The sequence below is a fragment of the Equus asinus genome, chromosome 7 (assembly GCF_041296235.1).
Source record: "Equus asinus isolate D_3611 breed Donkey chromosome 7, EquAss-T2T_v2, whole genome shotgun sequence".
NCBI lineage: Eukaryota > Metazoa > Chordata > Mammalia > Perissodactyla > Equidae > Equus > Equus asinus.
This window is the reverse complement of record NC_091796.1, coordinates 78,756,591-78,772,712: the sequence shown is the minus strand read 5'-3', so window position 1 is coordinate 78,772,712 and position 16,122 is coordinate 78,756,591. Positions and strand designations below refer to the sequence as shown.

The window sequence follows — 16,122 nt, the reverse complement described above, 5'->3', positions numbered from 1 at the left end:
GAACTGCCTTAAAGAATGGGTAGAATTTCAGCTGGCCGCCTCCAGGCACAGAGCCTGTCCCTGTGCTGTGCCCACTGCCTAGAGCGCCTCCCTCCCCTCTTCACTGAGCGAGGCCTTCTCGTCCCCCAAACCTCACCTGGAGCATCGCATCCTCAGGGAAGCCCCCTCTGCCCCTCTGTCCTTCTAGACGGGATCAAAGCCTCAAAGTCAAGCACCTCTCCTCTGCAGCTCTCACCACACTGAAGCTGTATTTTTTTCTGTGATTATTTGATCGCCTCCACCCTAGACGTAAACTCCACGACTGCAGCTGTGTCTGTTTGGCTCCCATCATCATATCCTTGTCTCGGGCTGTGTCTGGCACAGAGCAGAAGCTCAGTACAAATGTGCAGGATGGATGTTAGAAGAGGGTTGGGAGGAAGAGTAATGGCTTTTGTGGTGGAGCAAATACATCATTTGAATACACAGGAAGCTGTTGCGATGTAGGAACATAAGAATTATAACTCTGGGCGGGCACGGTGGCACAGCGGTTAAGTGCGCACGTTCCGTTTCAGCGGCCTGGGGTTCGCTGGTTCGGATCCCGGGTGCGGACATGGCACTGCTTGGCAAGCCATGCTGTGGTAGGCGTCCCACATATAAAGTAGAGGAAGATGGGCACGGATGTTAGCTCAGGGCCAGCCTTCCTCAGCAAAAAGAGGAGGATTGGCAGCAGTTAGCTCAGGGCTAATCTTTCTCAAAAAAAAAAGAATTACAATTCTAAGTCCCAGTTCTGGCAACAGCCCTTTACCAATAATAACGTTGATAGTATGCCTGCTCCCAGTGAGGCCCCCATGGCTCATCCGCACCTGCCTAATTTGCAGATCCATAAAACCTACAGCCAGGTGGGTGGCAAGGACAGAGCCAGCGTGTGCACTAATCATATCTAGGATCAGCACATTATGGTTCCTTCATTCGTGAGGAGTCAATCACAGCAAAGCCTTCGAGAGATTAATGAGGGAAAGAGTTTCCCAGGACAGAATGTAAGGGCTTTGGGGCTTTCACAGTCCACTGGCCCTGGTCCCCTCTGAGGGGCGCACTCTGTCCTTCTGCCTGCAGATCCAGTCCCCCCTAGAGGCTCTGGGCCTTGCTCTGTTGAGATCCCTTAGCTGAATCCAATCCAGGTCAACACCCTCGGCAGCCACCAGGAAGGGAGAGCCCACCCACACCTCCCAGGAGATGAGGGATACGGCAGGTGCCCACCCTGGCATTAGGGTAGGACATGTGTCTCTTTTCCCTAAGGTAGGATGTGTGTCTCCTAGGGGAGCGTGTGTGTGTGTGTGTGTGTTTGTGTGTGTATAGTGTTTGTCTTAATGGGATGATTTAGTCCAGATGGTTATGTTACTTCTATATTGGAAAATCCTTCTTCAAATTTATGTTGAATAATTATATAATAAGAACACTTTTTTTGTTGTTTTTTTGAAAAATCTACCCCTGGCAGGTTTCCACTGATTTCGTCAAAGTCAGGAGAGTGACCGAAGTGGGAATCCCTGCAGGTCGTAGGCCCATGGTATCCCCACTGCAGCTCCCACAACAGTGGGAGCACAAGGTCTGAAGTCACAGTCAGACCCTGAGCCGCAGCTTCACATCCACCAGCCAAGTGATCTTGGGCTCAGGTCAAGTTTAATACCCCAGTTGCCTCTGCATGTCCGTGAAATGTAAATAATCACAGGTATGTTATGATACGGCATTTGCCTGGCACCTTCTAGGTCTGGGTAAACATCAGCAGTAATAACTACTATGGTTAAAATAATTATTATCATTTTTTAAAGGACAGAAGGCAAAAGGTTCAAGGTATGCGTGGGAAGTAGAGTAACTTCTCTCTTAGCTGGAACACAAGCTGGACGACGGAGACACTGGGCTGGAGGGATAGAGTCCAAATCAGAGCAAGGAGCTGGGAGCCTGGGGGTCCCTCTTCACCCTCATGGGGAACACCTTCCCAGCATCCTCTCTGTCCCAGAGTAGGAGAGTGTTGCTTAGTCCAGCTCTTCCCACGGGCCTGACCTGGCTGTACAAGGCAGCAACAGGATTTCCCAGTGGGAAACCAGCCCTATGAGAAAGAAGATTCTACCCCCTTCTACAAAAAAGAACCCTCAGTCAGCACTTCTCCACCCCTCCCCAAGAGAGTGTGCCCCCAGAGGCAGCAGTGAAGAAAACATATAGCTTAAACCCCAGAGAAGCAGGAATCGGAGAAACCACCATCACTGGCCCCTTGATTATCCACACTGAGAGAAAGAGGATGTGTCCTTATCTCGGCATCATTTGCCTGGGGTGTGTTTATGTCCTGAGAACTACCTGAAATACCTCAAAATGTTACAAGTCAGAAGGGAAAGAGCAGCTTTGTTCTCGGCTCAATATCCTGTGGTCTTTGCCTGCTGGGCAGCTATGAAAAGTGTCACCTCTCAGAATAATAAGTAATAATAATAGGAAACTTTTTTTATTGCTAGGCATTGTTCTAGATGTTTAACATGCTAATTCATTTAACCCTCAAAACAGTCCTGTGAGATGGGTACTTTTTACAGATTTTAAAGATGAAGAAACTGAGGCACAGGGAAGTTCTGTTACCTGGCCAAGGTCACCAGCTGGTAAGTGATGGAGCCAGGAATGGACTCCAGCCAGTCTGACCCTAGGGTTCATGGTCAAAACCACATCATACAGACAGGAAAGGAAGTGAGGCAAGGTTTTGTTTTTTAAAGAGGACACTGCAAGTTGCTTCCCCTTCTGACTTCAGCTGTGTTCATTCAACATCTAACATTCATTAATTGAGCGTCTTCTGTGTGCTTAGAAGCTGGCTTTAGAATCATCTCTAATGGCCCTTTGGAAAAGACACTCAGTTCACTGGCCTAATTGCACATCGCTCAGTAGATTTTGTTCCTACGGAAATCCAAAAAGCAACGTTAGCCACTTTTAAAAAGAAGGCTAAGAAAGAGAATGTCAGAACAGTTTAACTGTTTTTAACACCATTTTTTAAATGAACAACTCATGTGTTACAGTCCAAATTTTAACACACTGAAGATTGTTAACACATTGTCTTGTGCTCCCAAGGTTTCTGCACAACCCTCAGTAACAAAATTTCTCCTGGGCCATATCCGTGTGTTTATTTAAATGTTTTCTACATATGTCATTCGTTGATTACAAAGCTGTAGCTCTATGTGTTTTGTTTTGTTTTTTTCTAAATTCAGGCTGCACATGTCTGTTCATGTGAAATTCTAGAAGCAAGTAAAGTTCACTACAACAGCACATGTGCACTGCGGTCAAATGCTCAGGCACATATGCTCAGCAAGCATTCTCATCAAAGTGTTTTGGTCAATTGCTTAAGAACCCATGAATGTGTAACTTATCATATCATAATAACAGCCCATGATTGACAGTTTGAGACCTTATTATAGATCTGAGTACTTCCCTGATTTGTGTGTGTGTGTGATAACAAATGAACAATTGTTAAATACTGTTAGTGACTCAACTTGGAAATAAAAATATCTTACTCACCTTCCTTCAAAATTCTGGGTCAGTTTAACCCAACAGTATTCTGCTATTTCAAAGCAAATCAGAACTTTCTCAATACTTTACAAAAGGACAGCAAAAACAAGATAACAATTAGATCAGTTCAAACTGATCAAGTACCATTGATATCTGTCCTACAAATTCAGGTTCCTTCTAAATTTGTTTGGAAAAAGAATTATCCCACTTTTTAAAAGTTCGAAGACAACCGCCCTATTATAACGCAAAGTCAGTCAGTCTGAGAAGTGAGAGTTCATTCATTCAGCATGCTTCCAGCATGTTCTGGGTCTCAGGCACTGTTCTGGGCACTGGGGTCCCTGCTCTCACAGGGCTTTCATTCTAGTGGAAGGACACAGTGAATAAACCAGTAAATATATAACCTAGCAGGCGGGATGTGTGCCAGGGAGAAAAATAAAGACAGACAAAGGATAAAGAGTGTAAGGAGGTTGGGGGATGGCGGTTCTTATCCACAGGCTGGTCAGGGAAGAAGTTCTGAGAAGGTGACATTTGAGTAGAGGCCTGAAGGAAGTGAATGAGTGAGCCATGCAGTTTTCTGGGGAGAGAACATTCCACACAGAGGGAACAGCAAGTGCAAAGAGGCTGAGGAGAGGACATTCCTTGAGCGCTCAGGGAACAGCAAGGACGCCAGAGCAGCTGAAGCAAAGGAGGCTGCATCAGGAGGGCAGACCAGCAAGGCAGCAGAGAAGCGAACCATGTGGGGTCTTGGAAGCTACTGTAAGATGGGAAGCAGAGCAGTGATTGAGCTGAGCCTTGTTGTAGAAGGCTCACTCTGCTGCTGTGTGATAGAGTGCAGAGGGGCAAAGGCTGAAGAAAAGAGATCAGCACAGTAGCTATTAAACATAATCCTGTTAAAAGGTAATAATGGCTTGCACCAGGGTTTAGTAGCAGAAGGGGTAAGAAGTGGGTAGATTCTGGATACAATTTGAAAGCAGAGTCAATAGGATGTGCTAATGGATATGACTCGGGATGTGAGAGACAGAGAAAGGTCAAGGATGACTCCAAAGGTTTTGTCGCAACTGTAAAGACAGCATTGCGCTGCCACTGATTGAGTTGGGAAAGACTACAGGGTAAATGGGTTGGTAGGTTAGTGGGGAAAATGTGGAGTTTTGGTCATTTTTAGTTTTAGATGTCTATTAGAGATCCAAGGGAGATGTTGAGTAGGAAGCTAGATGTATGGATATATCCAGACTAGAGACATAGATTTGAGATAGCTCTGCATATAGGTGCTATTTAAACCATAAAATTACGTAAGGTCAGAAAAGGAACGAGTCTACATAGAGAGGAGTTCCTCAGGACCAAGCCCTGAGGAGCTCCAAATTTGGAGGTGGGAGAGACAAGAAGGAAGCTGGAGATGAGACAGATTGGGAGCATCCAGGAAGGAAGGACGAGAACCAAGAGAGTGGTGTCCCAGAAACTGAGGGAAGCGTGTCATGAAGAAGGCGGTGAACAAGCATGTCACGTGCTGCTGAAAGCCTAGTAAGATGGAGACTGAACACTCACAGTGCAATTACCCAGCTTGGAGATCAACGTGATGTTGACAAGTTGTTTCAAGGAAGCGGTGGAGACAAAAGCCTGATAGGTGTGTTTTCAAGAGAAGACAGAGGGAAGGAATTGGGGAAAAGATGTACAGGTCACCCCTTCAGAGAGTTTTGCTGTGAAGGGCAGCAGAGAAATGGGGTGGTGGCAAGAAGGTGACATGGGACAAATTATAGCAGCTTTGACACTGAGGACAAGATCCAATAGAGAGGAGGGGAAATAGTGACAGAGAAGACGCCGCTAAAGTGATGTCCTCGAGTAGCTACAAGGAGATGAGGCCTAGTGCAAAAGTCGAGGCTCTGCCTTGATAGATGCAAGGACAGTTCATCCGCAGTGACAGGAGGACAGATGGAGTATTCGGGGACAGAAATGGGTAGGTTCAGAGATGTAGTAACGGCCGCCTACAGAAGTTCTCTTCCCTTGCCTCTGCTTTCTCAATGAAAAAGGAAGCAAGGGCATCAGCTGAGAGCGAGGAAGGAGGAAGACGTGCTGGGGGCTGAGGGGAGGAGGTGAACTAGTCTTCTAGAACAAAGCGGGAGGGAATGGACTAGGGAAATAGGACTGCCAGTTGGGACAAACAGGAACAAATTCCCAGTCAGAACAGTGAGAACAGTCTCATTAATGAGCATTCCAGTTGGAAGCAGGGTAAGACTTACAGATGGAAAAGGACAATCTAGTCCCTGGGTCCCCTGAGAGGGAACCTTCTCTGATGACAGCAGCTACTTCACCAGACTCAGGCAGCCATGTTGTTTTTTTCTTCCTTCTGGTATCACCTACTTCTGATCACTTGGCTCTTCAGGAGCATTTCACATCTATCAATGAGTAGAAGAGGCAAGTAACAAGCAAGTCTCACTACTCTGAGGGTGTCTTGGTTTTTGCAGGGGTCAGCAAACTACTCAGGAGGGACGCAGCCAGCCCAGATCCCTGTTCTAGTGAGTATCAAGTTTTATTTACTTTATAACACAGCCACACCCATTCTTTTTTTTTTTAACTTTTTATTAAGATTATGATAGCTTACAGCCTTGTGAAATTTCAGTTGTACATTATTGTTAGTCATGTTGTAGGTACACCACTTCACCCTTTGTGCCCTCCCCCCACCCCCCCTTTCCCCTGGTAACCACCGATCAGTTCTCTTTATCTGTATGTTTAACTTCCACCCTCTGAGTGGAGTCATACAGAGTTCATCTTTCTCTATCTGGCTTATTTCACTTAACATAATACCTTCAAGGCCCATCGATGTTGTTGTGAATGGGACGATTTTATCTTTTTTACGGCTGAGTAGTATTCCATTGTATATATATACACCATATCTTCTTTATCCAATCATCAGTTGATGAGCACTTAGGTTGCTTCCACGTCTTGGCTATTATAAATAATTCTGCGAGGAACATAGGGGTGCATAGGACTTTTGGAATTGCTGACTTCAAGTTCTTTGGATAGATACCCAGTAGTGGGATGGCTGGGTCATAAGGTATTTCTATTTTTAGTTTTTTGAGGAATCTCCATACTGTTTTCCATAGTGGCTGCACTAGTTTGCATTCCCACCAACAGTGTATGAGGGTTCCTTTTTCTCCACAGCTTCTCCAACATTTGTCACTTTGTTTTGGCTATTTTTGCCATTCTAACAGGTGTAAAGTGATATCTTAGTGTAGTTTTGCTTTGCATTTCCCTGATCATCAGACAGCCACACCCATTCTTTTACATATTTTCTGTGGCTGCTTTTGCACTACTGTGGCAGAGTTGGAGTAGTAGAGACCCTAGGGCCGCAAGCCTAAAATATTTACTACCTGGTCCTTTACAAAAGAAGGACTGACTTAGAGCAGTGGTTCTCAAACTCTACCATGCAGCAGAACCACCCCTAGGACTTGTTAGAAACCAATTGCTGGGCCCAACGCTAAGAGTTTCTGATTCGACAGGTCTGGAGTGGGGCCCAACTTTACATTTCTAACAAGTTCCCAGGTGATGTCCATACTGCTGGTCCAGGGACCAAACTTTAAGAACCAGTGGTTTAGAGAAAGCCCTGAATACGTCACCACTGGTCTACTGTGCTCACATCATGAGGATCGTATTCCTGATTCCATAGTGACCTTGAGCTTTTCCGTTCTAACTCTAGGTTCAAATGCATAAATCGATATTCAAGAAAAAGACACACAGCTCTTTCTCTAAAAATTCTCTAAACAGGCAAGAGATAAGCCAAGGAGATAAGGGAACATAAACCTCAGGTCATCCTTTAGTCTCATGACACCCTAGCCAATGGTTTCTCTCAGGGCAACAGTGTTGAGTTAGCTCATTAGCAGCTATGAAAAGGGAAACATTTTCTCTTGCTTCAAAGGAGCATCAGAAGTCCCACACTCAGGGCAAAACTAGATCAACAAATTTTCCACCACTGTTCCAAGACTGAGTGCGTTTCATCAAAATTGATTCTATCTCATCAGCTACATCAGGCTGAAAGGTAGCCAGGCCTTTCTCCTGACACCCAGGCACTCCAAGTATGGTTGCTAGATTTAGCAAAATAAATAATAATAATAAAAATGCTGAGTTTATCTAAATTTCAGATAAGCTGTGAATATATTTTTAAGGTAAGTATATCCCATGCACTATTTGGAAAAAAAAAATCTTTGTTTATCTGAAATTCTAAGTAAATAGGTGCCCTGATTTTATCTGGCAGGCCTAACTCTAAGGTTCCGCAAAGCATCCAATCACATTTCACTTTATTTGGTCTCCCTTGAAAGCTGGCAAGGAGTACGTAATTCACATGTACATAGCACACTGGATACAGATGGAAAATCCACCATGCTGCTGCCCTCAGGAGAATACAGTCTAGTAGAAAAGAGAGACAAAAATCATTTTGTTACCCAGAAAGCCAGCCCTGGAGGTGGAATTACGCAACCAAATGCCAAAGGCGTTGAAGCCACCCAGAGCTGTTTGCTCTGAGACCAGAGGGCCTTAGGCTATCATCTGGGTTTTTTCTGCCTCTTCCTTCATTGTCAAACTATCAGTGATCAGTGTGTACACATGCCAGCCTTTAGCCATCCCTCCTCCAACTTTCTAATTTGATACTTCCAATTTTCAAATGAACTTAAAGTAACAGACCTGTTCAAATCGTGATTAATCTGAAAATAAATAGGCCCTAAGTAGAAGCCTGGATATTTCTCCTAGGCAGAAAGTAGACACACAAACTGAAGGATAAAGACCCTCTGGAGCCTGAGCAGGAATGCAACCAGGAGAGTGAAGGAACGCATGGTCATCTACCGTGAGAAAAACTGAAAGAAACTTCTCCCCTCCCCCTTCTCCTGCCTGGAAGGTAAAGTTATAGCTGGAGCTCTAGAAACCATCTTGTGATCTTGAGAAACAAGCCACATCTAAGGACGATGGCACAGAAAGACAGAAGAACCTGGGTCCCTGATGCTTCTGTGGAACCACCACCAGCTCTGAATGGTCAACATCTGGAATTCCTTTACAGGAGAGAATAAACCCAGATATAATTATGCCTCAACTACAGCCAAGGATCTGTTCACTGCGGTCAGATGCCGTTCCTAAATGCTACAGGCTCAGAGTACATTAAAAAATAAAGATACACCAAGTTGAGGTTACCAAAATTCTGTTAAATTTTAAATATGTACACTTGACAAATGAAGGGTTTCTTTCTACACACAAAAACACAATTTAACAAAATTGTGTTATTTACTTCTTTCAATCCCGAAAACTGTGACTGTACAAGCCAGCTCATCTGGAAATAACGTCCACAACATTTAAATAGAAATGCAAGTTAAAACCACAGTGAGATGCCACGTACCTATTAGAACGCTAAAAATCAAAATAAATAAATAAAACATAATGACAATACCAAGGGCTGGTGATGATGCAGAGCAACTGGAACTCTCATACACTGATGACAGGAATACAAAATGAATCAGCCGCTCCGCAAAAAAGTTTGGCAGTTTCTCATCAAGTTAGACGTATACTTACCATACGACGCAGCAATCCCACTCCTAGAGATGAAAACTTGTGTTCACACAAAAACCTGTACATAGATGTTTCTAGCAGCTTTATTCATAATCGCCAAAAAACTGGAAACAGCCCAAATGTCCTTCAGCTAGTGAATGGATAAACAAACTGTGATATGCACTCAGCAAGCAAAAGAAACAAACTATCGATACGTGCAATTACATGGATGAATCTCAAATGCACTATAATACACCAAAGAAGCCAGACTCAAAAGACTACATAATTCCATTTATACGACATTCTGGAAAAGGCAAAACTATAGGGACGGAAAACAGATCAGCAGTTATCAGGAGTTAAGGAAGGATGGATTGATTAAAAGGAGCAACAGCAGAGAATTTTGGGGGATGACAGAACAGTTCTGTATCTTTATCATGGTGGTTATACAACTCTGCGTATCTTCCAAAGCTCATAGAACCGTACACCAAAGAGTGTTTCATTTACTCTATGTAAACTGAAAAATAAATTTTAAAAAAGTTTCAGTGGGTCCTTTAGGAAAACAGTCCTGGGGCACGTGGCTTCCCTGGGTATTCACCTTGGACCCAGTCTTAGAATCTACCCCATCCCACCCCATCCCACCCCACCCCCAGGCACAGTCTGGACATTCCTCCAGAATCTAATACAGTGGTAGGCAGAAAGGATTCTCCATCCAAATCCTGGACACATTTTAACACCAGCCGCTAACTGGCACCCCTGAAATGCAGAACAATAGCCAGATTGTATGCAGCTCCATACAGGCCACTGCATAAACATTAGCAACAAGTTCCATAGTGACTCCCCGCTACTGGCCTTTGCAGCTGCCCAGCTCCCAGGACTTGAGGATCTGCCCAGGGTAACATGGAGTCTGGACACAGTTCAATGTGTCAGTCTTAAATCTATAGCTCATAACTCTCTCAGTCCTTGGAAACTTCCTGGGAATAATGCAGACAACCGACCCACTCCCGCCAAAGTCCCCAGTTTCAGGCTTTCTCATAGTTATCCCTGATGACCTCCTGGAGGACACTGCACCCTAAAGCTCTGAACATCCAAGGTTAATCCCTGAGAGTCAGACCAGGGAAATTCCATCTGCTCAGGAGGGATTCAGACCAGGGGTGCATTCAACTTGACACCTCCTGAACATAAACACAGCCTGTCTCTCTTGACCTTATGCAGCTACTAAGCCAGGTTTATTAAAAATGGAGTATCCAAGGCTTATTGCATAGAGGTATTTTTGTCAACCAAAAAAAAAAATCCTTTAAACATAAATCATTTAAGGCACCCTCCACATTAGCTGGCATGAAATAAACAGAGCTTCTCTTGTGGGCTGGAGGTGCCGAGGTGGCTTTGCCAGCTTCAAGCCTCCTGCCTGGCCATCACAAACTCCACCCGAGATGCTCAAAATATAGCAAATACCTTCACAGAAAGGTTTCTTCCCAACTATTTCTTTCTACCCACCTGTGCTGGGTAATTCAAATCCTTTTCTAATGTGCTATTAACGCGGCATGGTATATTGGAAAGCACAAGGACCTTGTAACTAAACAGAGCAGGATTCAAATCCAGTCTTTTCTAGGGACCCCGAACATTTTTCTTAAATTCTCTGTTCTTTGGTTTGCTCATTTATAAGTGGGAATAATAACTGGTCCCCTTTGCAGAACCGTTAACTGAAATAAATGGGAATCTATGTAACACACCTCGAGTGGGACTTGATTCATAAAACATGATCATCACAGTCAAGTCTTTCTTCCCCTGGGCAATTTCCTCTATCTGGAGTTCCCCCACATCAGCCTGAAACACGGCGAACACAGAAAGCAGAGGCAAATGATCAGAGACCAGAAGGAAGCCATCTGCTCCAAGCCAGGGAGCCTGGTTCAAAGGAATCACTGATATGTGAGTGAAGAAAAGAAATTTGGTCTCCAATTGTGTCACCTTGACTAATAATCAATGAGGTCCCTTCCCAGGGAGTGTTAGACCAATAAATCTCTGCTCTGTCACTCCCCCAATCCTCATTCACACTTGGTTGGAATTCTTTTTGGCCCAAGGTTCAATGAAAAACAAATTAAATAGCCAATGTCCATCAGAATACAGATGTTTTTTTTCAAGTGTTTTAACTGCCCTTACCTCCTAGAGTGCTCTTGGAAAATGCCCTGACATTCTCTGGAAACTTTTTACACAGTATAACTTAAACCCCAAAATTGTTTTCCAATGGAAAATAGCTCTTCACAAAAATAGGAGACTGAACATTCATTAAAGATACGGTCACAATTTTGAAAAGCTTTTACATAAATCCTCGCCAGAAATGTTTCTCCAATGCTATGCTCTGAACTAAAAGCTGTCTCCCTCCCCAGCCAAACTTTCCACCGCCCCGACACTGACCACAGTGGGAACTTCATAAGTCGGCATTCCACGTGTCAGTCTGTAAAGTCAAAGCGAAGTCCATCAGAGGACATGAATTTACTGAGAGGAGTTTACCACAAACAGGGAAGAGCTTGGCCAATCACTGCTATTGGATGTAGGTTATTACAGGTTCAGATCTTTAGGCAAGAACTCACACACTAAAGTAAAAATCCCATAGCATACAATATAGAGCGAATATGTACTATGATTCAGAGACACAGGAAACCCACATGTTTATGATGAGATGCTGGTTGGTGCCATTACCAAGAGATGATTAGCCTGCACTTGATACAGTGCAGGGCCCTGGGAACACGGAGACTGAAGACAGGTCTCTGTCTTCTGAGTTCTTGATGTAGTTGGGAATATGGGGTTCCGGTCCTAAAGCAGCCCACAGTGTAGTGGGGCAAACAGATAAATGTACACTGAACAAACCAATCCATCAGCATCAAGGGCCTTAGCAGACGTGAGTATGAAGTGCCGGACACAGAGAAGAAGAGGAGAGGGGCATTTCAAAGAAACAATCTGGAGAGTACAATTCTCCCAAATAAAAGTCTCCAAAAAAATAAATATATAATTAAAGGCACACACACACACACACACACACACACACACTTCTCTCTCTCTCTCACACGCACACCCCCCCCCCCCAAGACTCAGGATGAACAGGAAAAGGGGGAGGGAACGAGAAAGAAAACAAAAAAACAACTCCCCTGCACTGTTCCGAGCGCAGCCTGCCCCAAGTGCTAACTGTACCTGAGAAGGTTACCACAATAGACTAGGACGGTCTCCACTCCCAGCCTCCAACACCAACAGGAAGAACTTGGAGGGCACCGGAAGGCCAGCGCGGCATCCACAGAACACAAGGCACCATCAGAGCTTGAGAAGCGTCCAAGATATACATATTTTTCAAAGAAACAGGACAGAGTCCAGATGAGGAGGGCGGAAAGGATGCTGAGGCCTGGGTCCTCCCAGTCCCGGCTAGCAGATTCTCAGAGGTCTAGCTGTGTTCTTTCTTTTTCTGCATTTAAACACAGGCTGTCCTGTGGCCAGAGTCTGTCCTGGTTCCCACCACCCGCTGAGCAGTAGCCATCGTGAAGGTGCAACATGGCCTCATTCAAAGGCGCAGAGCCAGGACCTACCTTCTGGCCTGTAGAGAACTGTGCGACACTATTGGTCAACTTTCACATTTGAAATGAGCGGACACGCAGACTCAGCGCTGGCTTCATTTTCGCTAATTGTATTTATGTACACAAGAAAGGCATGCTCCTTTTAAAGAGGGAAAATGAAAATCTCCCTAATCCCATCACCCAGAGGAAACCATTAACATTTTAATGTGTACTCTTTTTTCTATGCATATTTGTCACTTACAAAATGGGACTCTACAATACAATACATAATGTTTTAACCTCCTTTTTTTCCCACACTAAATCCATCGTGAACTTATCCACGTCAAAAACACAATACTATTTTTATAGGTTGTGCCACAGATCAGTGCCATAACTTACACACCCACTTTCTATTCAGGTTCATTCTTAATTTCTCTTCTGTTTCTGTCTTATCCACCCTCATTTCTACTGAATTAGAGGCACATTGCCCTTACAGCCAAAAATAGCAGTCACTTTAAATTCTGGGTCTTCACTTTCATTCTTTCTAGCTTTGGCTAATTACAAGATAAAATGGGGTCTCAATGTCTACTCTTTGGTGTAGCTCTGAATAGAGAACCAGGACCAATGGGTAGAAGTCTCAGACAAGTAGGATTACACTTAATGAAAAAAACACCACCAGCAGTAAAAGCAGTTATGGTTCCCAGCCTCAGAAATTATCTCCGCCACCACCCATTAAACATCCTCCCCTCTTCACCAGCAGTTGTCCAAGACCATTTCTTCAGAAACGTGGTTGTTTTCATCCAACTCCTCCTATTTCCTTCAACCTTCCTCTAATTATTATTCTTTCTTTCTGCATCTCCAACCTCTTTCTCCTCTCAAATCTCTCTCTCTACTATCTTTTAAAGAAAATTCTTTGACCCTGTATTTCCATCTAATTCTCACCCTTCCTGTCCCATGTTTCATGGCCAAACTTATTGAAAAAATGGCCTGCACTCTATTTCCGCTTCCCTCCTTCACGGCACTCTGACTTCAGCCTTCAGGATGCACTGAAAGAGCTCCTGCTGAAGGTGCTAATGGTCTCCTAGTGGCCAAACCCTTTGGCCACCTCCTGCGTGTTAGCCATCTGGACCTCTTCTAGGCTTCCCTCTCTCGGTTACCTTCCGACTTCTCTTGTCTGTTCCTTGTTGTCTGTGTTCTGGTTATCTAATTGTCTATTACTGTTAGCAAATTGCCTCATGTCGTTGTCAGTTTGGGCTGCTATAACAAACATACCATACCACAACAAAAATACCATACCATATACCAAAAACACCATAGGTGGCTTAAACAGCAAACATCTATTTCTCACAGTTATGGAGGCTAGCAAGTCCAAAATCAAGGTGGTGGCAGGTTCGGTGTCTGGCGAGGACCCGCTTCCGGGTTCATAGACGGCATCTTCTCACTATGTCCTTACACGGTGGAAGGGGTGAGAGAGCTCATGACCTAATCACCTGGGAATGGCTCCCACCTCCCAATACCATCACATCGGCGGTTAGGATCTCAACATATGAATTTGAGGGGACACAAACATTCAGTCCATAATACCCTAAAACTTAGAAACTTAAAGCAACAATTTTGTTGTGCTCCCAGATTCTGTGGGTCAAGAATTCAGAAAGGGCACAGTGGGGATGGCTTTGTTCTGCCTTGTAAGGGACTCAAAGGCTATAGGGGAATGTACAGTTGTGGGCAGAGATCATCTGTGGTGCCTTCACTCACATGTCTGGCAGCTGATGCTGGCTGTCAGCTAGGATCTCAACTAGGCTGTTGGCCAAAACACCTACACATGGCTTCTCCCTGTGGTCTGAGTTCTTCAAAACACGGCAACCTGAGATTCTTACATGGTGGCTCAGGGCTCCAACTGTGAATATCCTAAGAGAACCAGTAGAAGCTGCATCTTCTTTTATTACCTAGCCTTGGAAGTCACACAGCATTGCCTCCACTGGAGTCACAAGCCTGTCCAGATCATGGGAAAAGGGCATAGACTCTCCCTCTCTCTAGGAGGAATGTCACTGGCACACGTAAGAAGGGGATGTGGGATGGAGGGTATTGTTGCAGTCATCATTGGGAAATGCAATCTGCTACAATCCTCTTCCTATGGACAACTTAATGGTAGCGTTTTCCAGAATTTGATCACACATTTTCCCTGGACAACTTTATCCATACCTATGGCTTTAACTCTCTTCTACACATTGGTAGCTCCTCAGTCTACATCTGATCTAGAATATGTCCTGAGAGCTTCCCCTGGATTTCTTAAGATGGCTCAAATTCAACAAGTCCAAAACAGTCCTTCCGTGCCCCTCATCGAGTCTGCTTCTTTTCCTGTACTCTCTAACATGACTTGTGGTACCACATAATTTCTGAAATCATCTAAGTGAGAAAACAAATACACATCCTCGATTTCTCCCAGTCTTTCACCCTCAACCTTTCCACATCCGATTGGCCACAACTCCTGGTAATGCTGCCCTCTTAGTAGTTTTATCCCTTCGTCTCTCCTACTCTCATCACAACCACCTTAACTCAGATCCCCATCATCTCTAGATGGACTTTTGTAATTAGTTTACCAGCCTCCAGTCTTGCACCCGTCCAAACTCCTCACTGCCTGGTCTTTCTAAAGCATTAATATGTCACTCTCTGGCTTAAAGTCCTCCCATGATGCCCCACTATCTACAGCACCAAGTCCAATTCCTTAGCGTACACATGCATTGTCCCTCATGCTTGGCTGTTACCTCCCTTTCCAGCCTCACTCCCTTTATCCCTCAATCACCCTCCATCACAGCATACTGAACTTCTTGCAGTCTCTAGAACATACCAGTCTCTCTCATACCTCCATGCCTTTGCACATGCTGTTTCCTCTGCCTGGAAATTCCTCTCCAATCATGCCTTGGAAACTCCCACTTAGTGTTAAATACCTAGATTAAGTGGGACTTCTTCGACTCTGTTCCCAGAAGAATGTTAGCCATTCTGTCCTAAGTGTGGCCATAGCACCCCTTCCCACCATCATCCTATTTTTATTACATACAACATTATCATATGATGTTATAATTTGTTTATATTATCACTATTCTGTTCATCATGACTATATGAGTCATATTTGAAAGGAAATAAACAGATGCTATCAGAAAAGATTCTCTTTACCATAGGCAATCCATTCCAATCTTGGTTCCAAACCAAATAACACATGACCCCTTCCAGTGTTAAAAATGAGTTGAAGGGAGGGGGAAAGAATGATGCTCTGTGATACCCTGCCTCTGACCAGAGGGACAGTGTTGAAGGCCATTGCTAAACCTGGACTGCCAAAACTGCACGTAGGCCCTCCCCATGCCTTCCCTCATGGAATGGGCACCACAACCCCATGAAGTAGGTATTTTTACCTTCCCTCGCACCTATGAGGAAATCAAATTTCAGACAGATTAATTAATATGCACAAGGCCCTCAGCTAGCAGATGGCAAAGCCAGCTTTGAGCCCACGTACGTCCAACTCCGGGGCCTGAGCTATTTCACTGCCTCT

At 44.5% G+C, this 16,122-nt stretch overlaps 1 protein-coding gene across 5 annotated transcripts in view; it reads right to left on the bottom strand.

Moving 5' to 3' along the window:
• Positions 1-16,122, bottom strand: part of SMOC1 (SPARC related modular calcium binding 1) — a 144,017-nt gene that overhangs the window by 105,559 nt on the left and 22,336 nt on the right. Inside the window, exon 1 of one of the 5 annotated variants that reach the window (XM_044773875.2) lies at positions 137-208. The exons of the other annotated variants lie outside the window; for them this stretch is intronic. Within the exon in view, the coding sequence (XP_044629810.1) occupies positions 137-145 (9 nt within the window). The 5' untranslated portion in view covers positions 146-208. Of the gene's footprint in view, positions 1-136; positions 209-16,122 lie in introns of those variants that run through there. 5 annotated transcript variants of the gene reach the window in all.